The following is a 15,400-nucleotide window of genomic DNA, read 5'->3' on the forward strand; positions in this document are numbered from 1 at the left end:
GCCTGCATGGCAAGATAGTCCCCAGTGCCCATGAGGACTGTCTGTGACTCCATGGTAAGGCTGTTACAGGGCTTCGGGAGTGTATAACTGTTACTTGGTTGGTGAAATCGAGGCTGTTCCAGCTAGTAGTAGGCATTGCCACTATCTGCAGGGTTACCAATGGAAGAGCTATTCACCAAGCCTCCTGAATGCAGCACTGCCATTAACACACAGGCCCCGGGAGCAAATAACCCAGGGAGGGACAAACAGGTACTCACGTTGCCCACAGTAAGTTCCAGTGTATCCTTTCTGGCAGAGGCAGGATTCCTCGTTGCAGCTTCCCCCATTCATGCACCTGACATTGCAGGTTTGGACTGTGGAGGAAAGCAGGAAAACTTGATGAGAGGCCACCTTCTCTCTGTGGAGTTGCAAACCACTCCACCGGGCAAACAGGGACCTTGCACCCTCACATGTGGTGCTGCTTTGTAATGTGACATCAGCTCAGGGTAGAATCAAAGACACATGCCCAGCTCCCAGTAAATTCAATGGAAAGACTCCCATTGACTTCCCATTGGATCTGAGCCTATGGGGTGAGAGCCATTAATGCCTTGGATAGCTACTAAGGATATTCTATAGACTGACTATCTCTGGGTTTCTTACACCACTAAATCCTATTGTCTGCCTTTGTTCCATACACTCGGGGTGCTATTTTTATTCTCATCGTACATGCCCGTAATGAACTGATGAGTTGGGAAAAGCCAGAAGCAAGAAAGTTATGGCCAATCCTTCCCCAGAGTGAGATGCCTCTTTTGTCTAGTCCATCTCATGGGGGCAGCTCAGGACTGTTCCCTGCAAAGGGTCTGAGCCTCAGCTGGAGGAAGTAGGCATCATTCCCAAGATGTCAATATAATCCACCCGAGGATCTGGCCCGGTAGATTTTCCTCAGATTTGTCTTGCCCTTCCACAGCCTCATAGGAGTCATTGTTTGGAAATATTGCCCAAGAATTATCCCAGCTGTTTCTGCTTTGAGTTTAATTCCATGCCTCTTAGTTTTACACTGCCTGGTACATTCCTGACCAATTCCTCTCTCTTTTCGGCATCCATTAACCTTGGTGTTTGTACAGACATTTTATTCTGTCCTGCTTAACACTGTCCTCCTTCGGCAATGCATGGTTTGCACCCAAGGCTTCCTACACTGCAAAGCAGCCAGAACTCCAACAAACACAGAAGCAAGACCATTCTTCTTTTAAGAGCGAGTTTTGGGGGTGGATTTCTTGGAAAATATGTATATGTCTCCTTGTGCTATAACAGGGGTGGCCAATCTGTGGCTCCAGAGCCACATGCGGCTCTTCAGAAGTTAATATGTGGCTCCTTGTCTAGGCACTGACTCCGGGGCTGGAGCGACAGGCACCAACTTTCCAATGTGCTGGGGGGTCCTCACTGCTCAACCCCTGGCTCTGCCACAGGCCCTGCCCCCACTCCACCCCTTCCCGCCCCCTCCCCTGAGCCTGCTGTGCCCTCACTCCTCCCCCCAGAGCCTCTTGCATGCCACGAAACAGCTAATTGGGAGGTGCGGGGAGGCACTGATCGGTAGGGCTTCTGGTGGGTCGGAGGCACTGGGAGTGGGGGGAGCTGATGGGGGGCTGCTGACAAATTACTGTGGCTCTTTGGCAATGTAGGCTGGTAAATTCTGGCTCCTTCTCAGGCTCAGGTTGGCCACCCCTGTGCTATAAACTACCATGCAACCTAAACTCTGCACACATTCAAGGAGACGTATGTTAAAAACTGTTCTCTTTTTTCCTAAGCAATCCAAAAGATAAATCACATCTTAAAAGGAGGACACATACTTTTAACATGTGTCCATACAAGGCCCTGTTGTCCATACAAAAGGGAGCTGTAACTGGGCTGAACTTCCCAGACACATCTCTGAGAGTGGGTGCCACGGCTCTGCCGCCTCACTGCACATGAGACAGCAGCTACAAACAGGCTGGGGGCAGTGCATGCTACACGTCTGCTCAACGGGTAGTAGGAGCTGTGAGTGAGCGTGCACAGCCAGATGCATTGCACATGCCGCTGCTACCCTGGGCAGGCACAGTGCCTCCTAGCACCACTGCCTCTGTGGTGCCCACCCCATTCCCCTACCTGCCCACACTGCTCTCCCTGCACAGGCCTCAACAGCTCCCCAGATGGGCACATTCTGCATCTTTCCTGTTGGAGTGCATCCCTTCAAATACTTAGGAGCTCCAGGAATAGGAGAGGGACTCCTGGGAAGCCTGAAGGAGTGAAGGATGGCACTGGAGAGCTGAGGACTTTGTGTCTGAGGAGCTCATATTTGCTCTGTATTTATTTCATGCATTTCCAGGAAACCACTTACAGTGTGCGGTGCAGCTCATGCTGCTTCTCTGTGGCCAGAGACCAGGCCCAATTTAGATGAAGGCTTAAGCAATAAGCTCACTAAGATTGAGGCTTCAAAATCACTGCCCAGACTGTCAGACACTTGCTAGTCTCTATTGAAAATGGCATTGGTTCCAAAGCTTTTTTGTCCTCCAGTCCATGAGCTGAATTGATCTAGCCTCACTGTGCTTATTCACTCCAGCGAAACCACACTGGGAAAGCAGCTGTGTGAATGCCATCTCCAAGGGCTGCACAATGGCACTGCAGAGAGATCTGGCCACCTACACATGCCAGTTCCTGTCAGCCCCTTTCTCTTAATTTGTGGCTGCCTGCACTCCACACCCACCACTGACAGCTCCTGGAACAAGGGGGCTTTTATAGTGAGGGTAGAGCCCTCCCATGAAAAACACTTTATGACCATGAAACCTGGCATAAGTACTTTTTGTGTACTTTTACCCTACACTAGGATGGCACAGTGGGGCTAGACCCTTATTATACTATCTATACTATAAGGTAAAAGAATACAAAAGTCAACAGCGTTTCTCAGACTGCGGGCCCCGAGCCAAAAGGGGGGTCACAAGCCTATTGTATGGGCGGGGGGTCACGATATTCCCACTTCTGCACAGCTGGCGCTTACCTTCAAAGCTCGGTGGCTGCTGGCCGGGTGCTCAGGTCTGAAGGCAGCGCCACTGCCAGCAGCAGAGCACGAGTAAGGACAGCAGGGTATGAACACATCCAGGAAATGTTATTCCACCCCTCTCTCAATAACTTCCGCAGTTTAGCAGGAGCTTCAGAAGAAGGCTGGGTGCGAGGGCTACTAGAATTCTTTGAGGGGGTCAACAAGTAAGTGGACATGGATGATCCAGTGGATATATTGTACTTAGATTTTCAGAAAGCTTTTGACAAGGTCACTCACTAAAAGCTCTTAAGCAAAGTAAGCTGTCATGGGATAAGAGGGAAGGTCCTCTCATGGATCAGCACATGGTGGCCGGTGACCCAGCCACTGGGGGAGGCTAGCCCCCGGCTCCTCCCCTTGTGCCCAAGGTCCCACCCCTCCCCTTCTGCCCCCCTTCTCCCCCTCCGTCACTTCCCTCTTTGCCCCCTCCCCTACAGGAGCCCAGAGCACCCGCACCGTGGCCCCCAGCCCCAGTGCCGGGCAGCCGGGGGGCCAGGCCCCAGGCCCAGAGCTTCGGGCAGCCGGGCAGCGTGGCTGCAGCGCCCCCAGCCCTGGTGCGCCCAGGGTCAGTGCTCCCAACCCCAGTGCACTGGGCAGAGCGGCCCCAGCACCAGCTGCTCTGAGTCCCTGTGGGAGGCAGGTCAGCCAGCCTGGGCCAGCCAGAGCAGATGTGGTGTTTAGATGCTGCTTGTAATTATTAGAACCTGGAGCAGGGCTCTGGGAAACACCAGAGGAGGCCTTGCCTGGGGGCTGAGGATAGGTGGGGTCACACTAAGCTGTTTGGGGAAGCACAGCCTCCCTCTGCCTACGATACCTGCTGCCCATGGATCAGCAGCTAGTTAGAATATAGAAAACCAAGGGTAGGAATAAATGGTCAGCTTTCAGGATGGAGAGAGGTAAATAGTGGTGTCCCCAGGGGTCTGTTCTGGGCCCAGTCCTATTCAACATATTCATAAAGGATCTGGAAAAACGAGTAAACAGTGAGGTGGCAAAATTTGCAGATGATACAAAACTACAGAAGATAGTTAAGTCCGAAGAAGACTGAGAAGAGTTACAAAGGGATCTCACAAAATGGGGTGACTGGGCAAGAAAATGGCAGATGAAATGCAATGTTGATAAATGCAAAGTAATGCACATTGGAAAACATCATCCCAGCTATACATACACAATGATGGGAGCTAAATTAGCTGTTACCACTCAAGAAAGAGATCTTGGAGTCATTGTGGATAGTTTTCTGAAAAGATCCATTCAATGTGCAGCGGCAGTCAAAAAAGCCAACAGAATGTTTGGACTCATTAGGAAAGGGATAGATAATAAGACAGAAAATATCAGATTGCCTCTATATAAATCCATGGTACATCCACATCTTGAATATCGCATGCAGATCTGGTTGCCTCATCTCCAAAAAGATACATTAGAATTGGAAAAGATACAGAGAAGGGCAACAAAAATGATTAGGGGTATGGAACAGCTGCCATATGAGGAGAGATTAGTAACACTGAGACTTTTCAGCTTGGAAAAAAGACAGCTCAGAGAGGCGATATGATAGAGGTCTATAAAATCATGACTGGTGTGGAGAAAGTAAATAAGGAAGTGTTATTTTCTCCTTCTCATAACACAAGAACCAGAGGTCTCCAAAGGAAATTAATAGGCAGCAGGTTTAAAACAAACAAAAGGAAGTATTTCTTCACAGAACGCACAGTCAACTTGTGGAACTTCTTGCCCGATGATGTTGTGGAGGCCAAGACTATAACAGGGTTCAAAAAAGAACTAGATAAATACATGGAGAATAGGTCCATCAATGGCTATTAGCCAGGATGGGCAGGGATGGTATCCCTAGCTCTGTTTGCCAGAGGCTGGGAATGGGCGATAGGGGTTGGATCAGTTGATGATTGCCTGTTCCCTTCATTCCCTCTGGATAAGGTGACCATAGTTCCCAAAGAGAAAATGGGACACCCCCAGCTGCTCAGGTTGTCAGCCTTTCTGGAACTCTGCCTCCCCGCATACTGGAATGCTGCCCTCCCAGCTCCGCCTCCCTGCCCCCTGTGCAGGGGCTGGCATCTCTGCTTCCCGCGCACATTCCTCTGCCCATTTGCTCTTGTCAACTGATCAGGTCAGCAAGGGCAAATGGGACAAATGCCTCCTTTTGAAGAAAAAGTCAGGATAGCTGGGACAGGGCTTAAAAAGAGGATTGTCCAGGAAAAAATGGGACATAGGGTCACCCTGCTTCTGAAGCACCCGGCCCTGGTCGCTGTCGGAAGACAGGACACTCGGCTAGATGGACCCTTGCTCTGACCCAATATGCGGAAAAGGCCAATATTTCTGAAAAGATTCTTGGCTGTTACTTATCCTGGGTCACACTCTTCCCTGGTGTAACCACACAGACGAGCATGGAGTTAGAGCAGAGCTGAATTTGCTGTATGTGTATTGAAGCTTAGGCAGACTCAGTGTGAAGCCAACATGTGCAGAGGAATTTGTAGTCATCAGGATTTTATCTATTACCTATGTCAGGTATTTATAGGGCACCAGTCACCACAGCATCTAGGCACAGAAAGGTGAAGGGTTAACCCTAGTTAACTGTTACTATGTTTAGATTAGATTGACAACATATTTGTAATGAGAGCTCTGACAGTAATCAATAGTGTGTTCTGCAGACAAAGTCCCCTTTGATTATCACTATCCAAGTGTCACTTGCAACTTACTCTTCCACATGCAACAAAACTGACCCTGGGTCATGTCAGAAAGGAGCAGAGTGGCTTTTATTGCCTGCCTTTGGCATGCCGCTGGCCTGCTTTCCCTCCCTGAAGCATTAGTGATCAGTGCAAACCCAAACATCCCTCCAGTACAAATGCCAGACCCCAGGCACACTCCTCCTGGGGAGCTTACCCACCAGAGTGCATTGTGAAATCCTTCCCTGCTGACCCCATGGAATGCTAGGCACGTGCCCAGACATATATGCTGTATACACATTCCCTACATTCCTGCAAGATTGCTAACATATGGCCCCTGACTCCAGTCAAGCCACCATCCTCCCCGGGAAGCACTGTGATGGGCTGGGGTGCAGGGGAGCACATACATTTCTGTATGTGCTGCAGTTTTTTGGGATTCAGCAGGACCGTGGCACAACGTGGCACTTTAAAGTCAGCATTCCAGGCTTAGCTTTGCAATTCCTTCCCTGAGATAAATGAACACTCCTCATGTGGTTTGATGTTGCGGGGACTGTTCCCCTGTGATTGGATCAGTAGCCAGTTCACAATGGGTTTTCCACAGAAAAGTAAATGTAGCAACAAATCCCCTGCCAGTCTACAGCAATGTTCAGCTGAGGACCTCAACAGGACTTTCAGGATCTCCATAATTTCTTCCTGTCAATGGGAACCAGCCTTCAGTGAGTCTTACTGCCCTGCCTGTAACTGAATTCCGTTAGGTGGCGATTTCTCTCTGGACAGGCTTTTGAAGCACCTCAGAGGGTTCCTTCAGACAGACAGCCTGCAGGGAGAACAGCCCAGTGCCTCTGACAGCCCTCTGTCTCCTGATCTCAAAGCGAGGCTACCTAATGCCTTAGCACAGCACAGCTTTGTGTCGGGGTGTCCTCTATAGCCAGAAAAAGAGGAGAAATGAGCATATCTATGGGGATTCAGAGGGAGTGCTAGCTCTAGAGGATTGATTTTGTTTCCATTGAACCATGCCAAAAGTCCCATTGACTTCAGCAGGAGCTGGACTGGACCCAGTGAGAAGTGGAGACAGTGAAGTGGTATGGGGTATGTCTACATTGCAGGAGGTGAGACTGCTGCATGTAACATGTCGTAAGCTAGCTTTGATTTAGCTAGCTCCACTAACAACAGTCAAGCCATGGCAGCAAGTGTTGTATAACCTTGCCCAGTACCCTGGTGGCTAGCCAGTGATGCTGGGACTTCACTGCTATTGTTATTTGAATTAGCTAGATCAAAGGTAGTGTGGTTACGTCTACATGTGTGCATCTCTGATTGCAGTGTAGACATAACGTTAGAGTAGCTGCAGTGAAATTGGCTGATGTTCAGTGCATGCCTCGAGGCGCCTGGACCACTTGCAAAATCAAATACATTCAAATATTTGTGTTGGCCGCAATTCTTCATTTCTCATTACTTTGAAAAGTTAGGGAAAACCAAGCAAGTGGCCACCAGCAGTGATTACAGAAGCAGTGAGGGAGGCAACCTAGTGACAGAGGATGTGGAAAAAGCTAATGTACTCAAAGCTTTTTTTGCCTCTGACTTCACAAACAAGGTCAGCTCCCAGACTGCTGCACTGGGCAGCACAGCATGGGGAGGAGGTGACCAGCCCTCTGTGGAGAAAGAAGTGGTTCGGGACTATTTAGAAAAGTTGGACGAGCACAAGTCCATGGGGCCGGATGTGCTGCATCCGAGAGTGCTAAAGGAGTTGGCGGATGTGATTGCAGAGCCATTGGCCATTATCTTTAAAAACTCATGGCGATCCAGGGAAGTCCCGGACAATTGGAAAAAGGCTAATGTAGTGCCCATCTTTAAAAAAGGGAAGAAGGAGGATTCTGGGAACTACAGGCCAGTCAGCCTCACCTCAGTCCCTGGAAAAATCATGGAGCAGGTCCTCAAGGAATCAATTCTGAAGCACTTAGAGGAGAGGAAAGTGATCAGGAACAGTCAGCATGGATTCACCAAGGGCAAGTCATGCCTGACTAATCTAATTGCCTTCTATGATGAGATAACTGGCTCTGTGGATGAGGGGAAAGCAATGGACGTGTTGTTCCTTGACTTTAGCAAAGCTTTTGACACGGTCTCCCACAGTATTCTTGCCAGCAAGTTAAAGAAGTATGGGCTTGATGAATGGACTATAAGGTGGATAGAAAGTTGGCTAGATTGTCGGGCTCAATGGGTAGTGATCAATGGCTCCATGTCTAGTTGGCAGCCGGTATCAAGTGGAGTGCCCCAAGGGTCGGTCCTCAGGCCGGTTTTGTTCAATAACTTCATTAATGATCTGGAGGATGGCATGGATTGCACCCTCAGCAAGTTTGCAGATGACACTAAATTGGGAGGAGAGGTAGATACGCTGGAGGGTAGGGATAGGTTACAGAGGGACCTAGACAAATGAGAGGATTGGGCCAAAAGAAATCTGATGAGGTTCAACAAGGACAAGTGCAGAGGCCTGCACTTAAGACGGAAGAATCCCATGTACTGCTACAGACTAGGGACCGAATGACTCGGCAGCAGTTCTGCAGAAAAGGACCTAGGGCTTACAGTGGACTAGAAGCTGGATATGAGTCAACAGTGTGCCCTTGTTGCCAAGAAGGCCAATGGCATTTTGGGATGTATAGGTAGGGGCATTGCCAGCAGATCGAGGGACGTGATTGTTCCCCTCTATTCGACATTGGTGAGGCCTCATCTGGAGTACTGTGTCCAGTTTTGGGCCCCACACTACAAGAAGGATGTGGAAAAATTGGAAAACGTCCAGCGGAGGGCAACAAAAATGATTAGGGGACTGGAACACATGACTTATGAGGAGAGGCTGAGGGAACTGGGATTGTTTAGTCTGCGGAAGAGAAGAATGAGGGGGGATTTGATAGCTGCTTTCAACTACCTGAAAGGGGGTTCCAAAGAGGATGGATCTAGACTGTTCTCGGTGGTAGCTGATGATAGAACAAGGAGTAATGGTCTCAAGTTGCAGTGGGGGAGGTTTAGGTTGGATATTAGGAAAAACTTTTTCACTAGGAGGGTGGTGAAACACTGGAATGCGTTACCTAGGGAGGTGGTGGAATCGCCTTCCTTGGAGGTTTTTAAGGTCAGGCTTGACAAAGCCCTGGCTGGGATGATTTAGTTGGGGATTGGTCCTGCTTTGAGCAGGGGGTTGGACTAGATGACCTCCTGAGGTCCCTTCCAACCCTGATGTTCTATGATTCTATGAGGTCTAGTGGTTTGAGCAGAGGACTGGGAAGCCAAGATTCCTGGGTTCTAGTCCTAGCTTTGCCAGTGTGTCACTGTATGACTTGGAGCAAGTCTCTCCCTCTCTCTCTCTCTCTCTCCAGCTGAGTTCCCCAGCATGTAAGGTGGGTCTAATAATGTAGCCACCATCTGGGAGTGTGGGGAGGCCGAATGGACGAGTGTTTGGAAAAGGCTTTGAGACCCATGAATAACAGACATCTAGACATGCAAAGCAGCGTTAGGTGCAATGCTCTTAAGCAGCCAGTGCAGCACTTGTGAAAGTACCAGGGCACACACAGCTTGAGTTCTGCAATATTCATTCCTGAAAGTGACTACACTTTAAATATTGGAGTGTCTGTCTGGGACCCATAGAGCTACCACTGCTGATGCTCGGGATGTTATTGTAAATCACATTGTATTTGGGGTTTTTCTTAAAGCCCCAGGTCCTGGAGTCAGATAATTATATGAAACTCTTGGCTGTTTTTAAACTACATTTGTTGTCCCTCATGGTTGCAGAGAAAAGCTGGAAAACATGGTGTGACCTAGAATCCTATTTTCGACGTCTCCGACTCAGGGAATATTTCCAATACACCTCTGCACTACATACTAACCCACAGAGACCTTCCTACCAAGACTACAAAAAGAAGGATTCTGGGTGGACTCCTCCTGAAGGTCGAAACAACAGGCTGGACTTCTACATAGAGTGCTTCCGCCGACGTGCACGGGCTGAAATTGTGGAAAAGCAGCATCACTTGCCCCATAACCTCAGCCGTGCAGAACACAATGCCATCCACAGCCTCAGAAACAACTCTGACATCATAATCAAAAAGGCTGACAAAGAAGGTGCTGTCGTCATCATGAATAGGTCAGAATATGAACAAGAGGCTGCTAGCCAGCTCTCCAACACCACTTTCTACGAGCCATTACCCTCTGATCCCACTGAGGGTTACCAAAAGAAACTACAGCATTTGCTCAAGAAACTCCCTGAAAAAGCACAAGAACAAATCTGCACAGACACACCCCTAGAACCCCGACCAGGCGTATTCTATCTGCTACCCAAGATCCATAAACCTGGAAATCCTGGACACCCCATCATCTCAGGCATTGGTACCCTGACAGCAGGATTGTCTGGCTATGTAGACTCCCTCCTCAGGCCCTATGCTACCAGCACTCCCAACTATCTTCGAGACACCACTGGCTTCCTGAGGAAACTATAATCCATCGGTGATCTTCCTGATAACACCATCCTGGCCACTATGGATGTGGAAGCCTTCTACACCGACATTCCACATAAAGATGGACTACAAGCCATCAGGAACAGTATCCCCGATAATGTCACGGCAAACCTGGTGGCTGAACTTTATGACTTTGTCCTCACCCACAACTATTTCACATTTGGGGACAATGTATAAATCAGCGGCACTGCTATGGGTATCCGCATGGCCCCACAGTATGCCAACATTTTTGTGGCTGACTTAGACAAAGCTTCCTCAGCTCTCGTGCCCTAATGCCCCTACTCTACTTGCGCTATATTGATGACATCTTCATCATCTGGACCCATGGAAAAGAAGCACTTGAGGAATTCCACCATGATTTCAACAATTTCCATCCCACCATCAGCCTCAGCCTGGACCAGTCCACAAGAGAACCACTTCCTGGACACTACGGTGCTAATAAGTGATGGTCACATAAACACCACCCTATACCGGAAACCTACTGACCGCTATTCCTACCTACATGCCTCCAGCTTTCATCCAGACCACACCACATGATCCACTGTCTACAGCCAAGCTCTTCAATACAACCACATTTGCTCCAACCCCTCAGACAGAGACAAACACCTACAAGAATTCTATCAAGCATTCTTACAACTAGAATACCCACCTGTTGAAGTGAAGAAACAGATTGACAGAGCCAGAGGAGTACCCAGAAGTCACCTACTACAGGACAGGCCCAACAAAGAAAATAACAGAACGCCACTAGCCATCACCTTTAGCCCCCAACTAAAACCTCTCCAATGCATCATCAAAGTTCTACAACCTATCCTGAAGAACGACCCATCACTCTCACAGATCTTGGGAGACAGGCCAGTCCTTGCTTACAGACAGCCCCCCAACCTGAAGCAAATAGTCACCAGCAACCACACACTACACAACAAAACCACTAACCCAGGAACCTATCCTTGCAACAAAGCCCGTTGCCAACTGTGTCCACACATCTGTTCAGGGGACACCATCATACGGCCTAATCACATCAGCCACACTATCAGAGGCTCGTTCACCTGCACATCCACCAATGTGATCTATGCCATCATGTACCAGCAATGCCCCTCTGCCATGTACATTGGTCAAACTGGACAGTCTCTACCTAAAAGAATAAATGGACACAAATCAGACGTCAAGAATTATAACATTCAAATACCAGTCGGAGAACACTTCAGTCTCTTTGGTCACTCGATTACAGACCTAAAAGTGGCAATTCTTCAACAAAAAAACTTCAAAAACAGACTGCAAGGAGAGAGTGCTGAATTGGAATTAATTTGCAAACTGGATACAATTAACTTAGGCTTGAAGAGAGACTGGGAGTGGATGGCTCATTACACAAAGTAAAACTATTTCCCCATGTTTATTCTGCCCCGCCCTCACTGTTCCTCAGATGTTCTTGTCAACTGCTGGAAATGGCCCACCTTGATTATCACTACAAAAGGTTCTTCCCCCCCCCCCACCCCCCCGCTCTCCTGCTGGTAATAGCTCACCTTACCTGATCACTCTCATTACAGTGTGTATGGTAACACCCATTGTTTCATGTTCTCAATGTATATAAATCTCCCCACTGTATTTTCCACTGAATGCATCCAATGAAGTGAGCTGTAGCTCACGAAAGCTTATGCTCTAATAAATTTGTCAGTCTCTAAGGTGCCACAAGTACTCCTTTTCTTTTTATGGTTCCTAAAGGGTCAAAAACCAAAAGGCAAAGAAAAAGACGAACACCCGGAGGCTGAAAGAGAGCTGGCTGCAGACGTGCCATCTGAACCAGCTGGAGCCTTTCTTGCTGTGGCTGCCTGAAAAAGGGGAGAAGAGGGTGAAGATGCATTTCTACACTATGAGGCAGTTTTGACCCACAGTTACTCCCATAGAACAGCAAGGGCAGTTCCACAGGAGGAACTGAGAGCAGAACTGGCATTTCCAGGAAAGCTGGGATAAAGAATAACACGACATACGTGTGGCACTGGATAGAGAAGCCAACTTTGCAGATGCTATGTTTGTATTTGTGGAAGTTTTGGCAAATGTATCTAATTCTACTGAGGAGATGGCAAAGCAATCCTGCCCCTGCCATCTCAGGAGACAGAATCACCAGCTTTCATGCAGATTCCTGCTGCACCCAATTCCCCTCCCTTTCATGTGTGCACATATCATGAGATGAGCTGCAGAGTGGAAAGAGATAACCCACAGGGAGCTCATTTTCCACCACCAGCCAGCAACCACAAATGATTAACATAACAAAGCAGCCAAGCCAGACCAGCATGTGCTGGCATGCCTCCTGCAGCAGATGCCAAGGTCCTGGCAATGCAACCCAAAGCTGGCCCCTGGGGCCTGGAGGAGTGGTGTTTCCCACTCAATGGGTCCTCTAGCCCCCTTGTTCAGACTGTGAGAAGGGAAGAATGTGCTGTGCAGAGGGTCACTAGCTGCGGTGTAGGTGAATGGCTGTAGTGTCAGTCATTTCCAGAAACCCTGAATACGTCTGGCAGAGATGATCATGAGCACATGGTAATATAGTGACCCCTGAGAGCTCTCTGCTTTCTGGCTATCTGAGTGGTGCTGTTTGTTTCAGATGTCTGAGCTGCCCAGTTCTCCACAGTTTAGTCCTTTGTACAGGTCTGCTGGGAACACTGTGCAGTTTAGTGTTTCTCTGGCTCCTGGCTCATTGTGGGGAGGACTACACATGGAATCAGAGAGCAATCTGTGTGCATTAAGAAATAGCTGTGGCATTAAAGAGAAGGCTTCATGGTCCCCTTCTTTTCCCCGGCTCCTCTCCTCACGCAGGTTCGTAGGGGCCCACAGTGCTAAGCCAATACCTTTTTGCCTTTTCTATTTTTAATAATTCTCAGTGTTCTTGTTTAAGTGCCATTGAGTGTGCAGTTAGTTTACTGTGTGGAGGATTTGGGGCTCCCGAGAGTTCGCATTGGTCACAGGGGTCAGAGAGCAAGGAAGGGGGAAAGGTGATGCATTTTTGGAATTCCTGACTCCCCAGTGTATGACGATTGGATGTCATCTGAGCCAACCCGAAACAGCTGGACATTTCTTTCTGACACCCAAATCATGCCCTAAGCAAATCCTTTTAGCGCTTGCTTTAGATAGACAGCACTTTTATATCCTACATAAACATGGTTAACAAAGAGTTTAATCACCAGGAACAGTCAGCAGTAGATGGACTTTTTGGCAAACCATGTCATGAATGCTTTGTCACAGTAAGAACTGGCTCTGAGAGGTGCCCTGCTGGAATTGACTATGCCAAGGTGGCTCACTGGACTGTTGCAGAAATTACAAAGTAATTAATTTTCTTTCAGCACAGAGGGACAGCAAGGAGCCCTTCAGTGAGAACACAGCTGGGGTTTATGAGCTTTGCAATTCCTGTTACGTTTAGACCAGAACTAGAACAGGGCAAATAATGTTTTTTTCAGTTCACTGGTCATTCCAAAAAATAGGGAGGTAGAAATAGTCTCAGGTTGAACTGAAACTAAAGTTTTTAGACATTTTTGATTAATCTAAAGTTTTTAAAAATTCATTGTGGGTCAAACAAAACATTGTGTTCAACCCAAAGAGAAACGTTTCATAGAATCATAGAGTATCAGGGTTGGAAGGGACCTCAGGAGGTCATCTAGTCCAACCCCCGGCTCAAAGCAGGACCAATCCCCAACTAAATCATTTAGAGGTGAGCATTTTTTAAAGTTTTTTATTTTAAAAATGTTAAATTTAAGGAAATTTTGAAACAAAAAGTCATTTCAAATTGAAAAATCAAAACATTTTGTTTAAAAAAATGAAATGTTTTGATTTTGAGGACTTTTTTTAGGGTTTTTTTTTATCAAAACAATAGGGTAAAATCTCACAAATTTCGCAAAATAATTTGGTGATACCAAATCTGCATTTTTCTCTGGAAAAAAATTTCATTCAACAAGTTTTGCACAGATCTACCCAGAACTGCTGGCTCCCAGGAACACAAACTATTTCAGGGCAGCTTAAGGAGGACTGCCCCCCGGTCTGGTTGGGTGCTCTTGGATATAGCCAGTCAGCATCAGGGAGGGACTGGCAATCATCTGATATTCTCTTACCTCCACCAGAGCCACAGTTGGGGGACAGCTGCCCATTGGAGCACGTGCACATATTCGGCCGTGAACAAAACCCATCGCCACAAGAGTTCCGGCAAATTGCTGGAGAGAGACAAGAAGAAAGTGAACAGTGTTGCCATGCGGTGCCATGCACATATGTCCTGCTTTCAGAGATTCCAAGGCCAGGAAGGCCCTCTGTGAGCATCTAGTCTGACCTCCTGCATAACACAGGCCAGAGACCTGCTTCCCAAATCCCTAGAAACACATCCAACGTCCTTAGCTTCCAGCAAAGGCCTGACCTGTGGTATCTGGGCTATTGGTGCTACAGCATGAACTAGGGTTGCCAATTTTCTAAGCGCACAAAACCAAACACCCCTGACCCGCCCCTTCCCTAAGGCCCCGTCCCTGCCATGCCCCTTCTCTGGGGCCCCACCCCCTCTCACTCCATCCCCCCTCCCTCCGCTGCTTGCTCTCCCTCACCCTCACTCAATTTCACCGGGATTGGGCAGGGGGTTGGCGTGCAGAAGGGGGGGTGAGAGCTCCGGTTGTGGTGCAAGCTCCCAGGTGGGGCCGGGGATTAGCACTTACACGAGAGGAAAGTGATCAGGAACAGTCAGCATGGATTCACCAAGGGTAGGTCATGCCTGACTAATCTAATCACCTTCTATGATGAGATTACTGGTTCTGTGGATGAAGGGAAAGCAGTGGATGTATTGTTTCTTGACTTTAGCAAAGCTTTTGACACGGTCTCCCACAGTATTCTTGTCAGCAAGTTAAGGAAGTATGGGCTGGATGAATGCACTATAAGGTGGGTAGAAAGTTGGCTAGATTGTCGGGCTCAACGGGTAGTGATCAATGGCTCCATGTCTAGTTGGCAGCCGGTGTCAAGTGGAGTGCCCCAGGGGTCGGTCCTGGGGCCCGTTTTGTTCAATATCTTCATAAATGATCTGGAGGATGGTGTGGATTGCACTCTCAGCAAATTTGCGGATGATACTAAACTGGGAGGAGTGGTAGATATGCTGGAGGGGAGGGATAGGATACAGAAGGACCTAGACAAATTGGAGGATTGGGCCAAAAGAAACCTGATGAGGTTCAATA

The 15,400-nt window shown here is 48.2% G+C and overlaps 1 protein-coding gene across 1 annotated transcript in view; it reads right to left on the reverse strand.

Moving 5' to 3' along the window:
• The window catches only part of FBN3 (fibrillin 3), a 293,987-nt gene that overhangs the window by 219,531 nt on the left and 59,056 nt on the right, over positions 1 to 15,400 (reverse strand). The window contains exons 4-5 of the mRNA XM_074939600.1: positions 14,306 to 14,404; positions 258 to 353 (exon numbers count right to left, since the gene is read on the reverse strand). Of these exons, the coding sequence (XP_074795701.1) occupies positions 258 to 353; positions 14,306 to 14,404 (195 nt within the window). The remainder of the gene's footprint in view (positions 1 to 257; positions 354 to 14,305; positions 14,405 to 15,400) is intronic.

This window comes from Natator depressus, chromosome 25, assembly GCF_965152275.1.
Source record: "Natator depressus isolate rNatDep1 chromosome 25, rNatDep2.hap1, whole genome shotgun sequence".
In the NCBI taxonomy this organism is placed as follows: Eukaryota; Metazoa; Chordata; order Testudines; family Cheloniidae; genus Natator; species Natator depressus.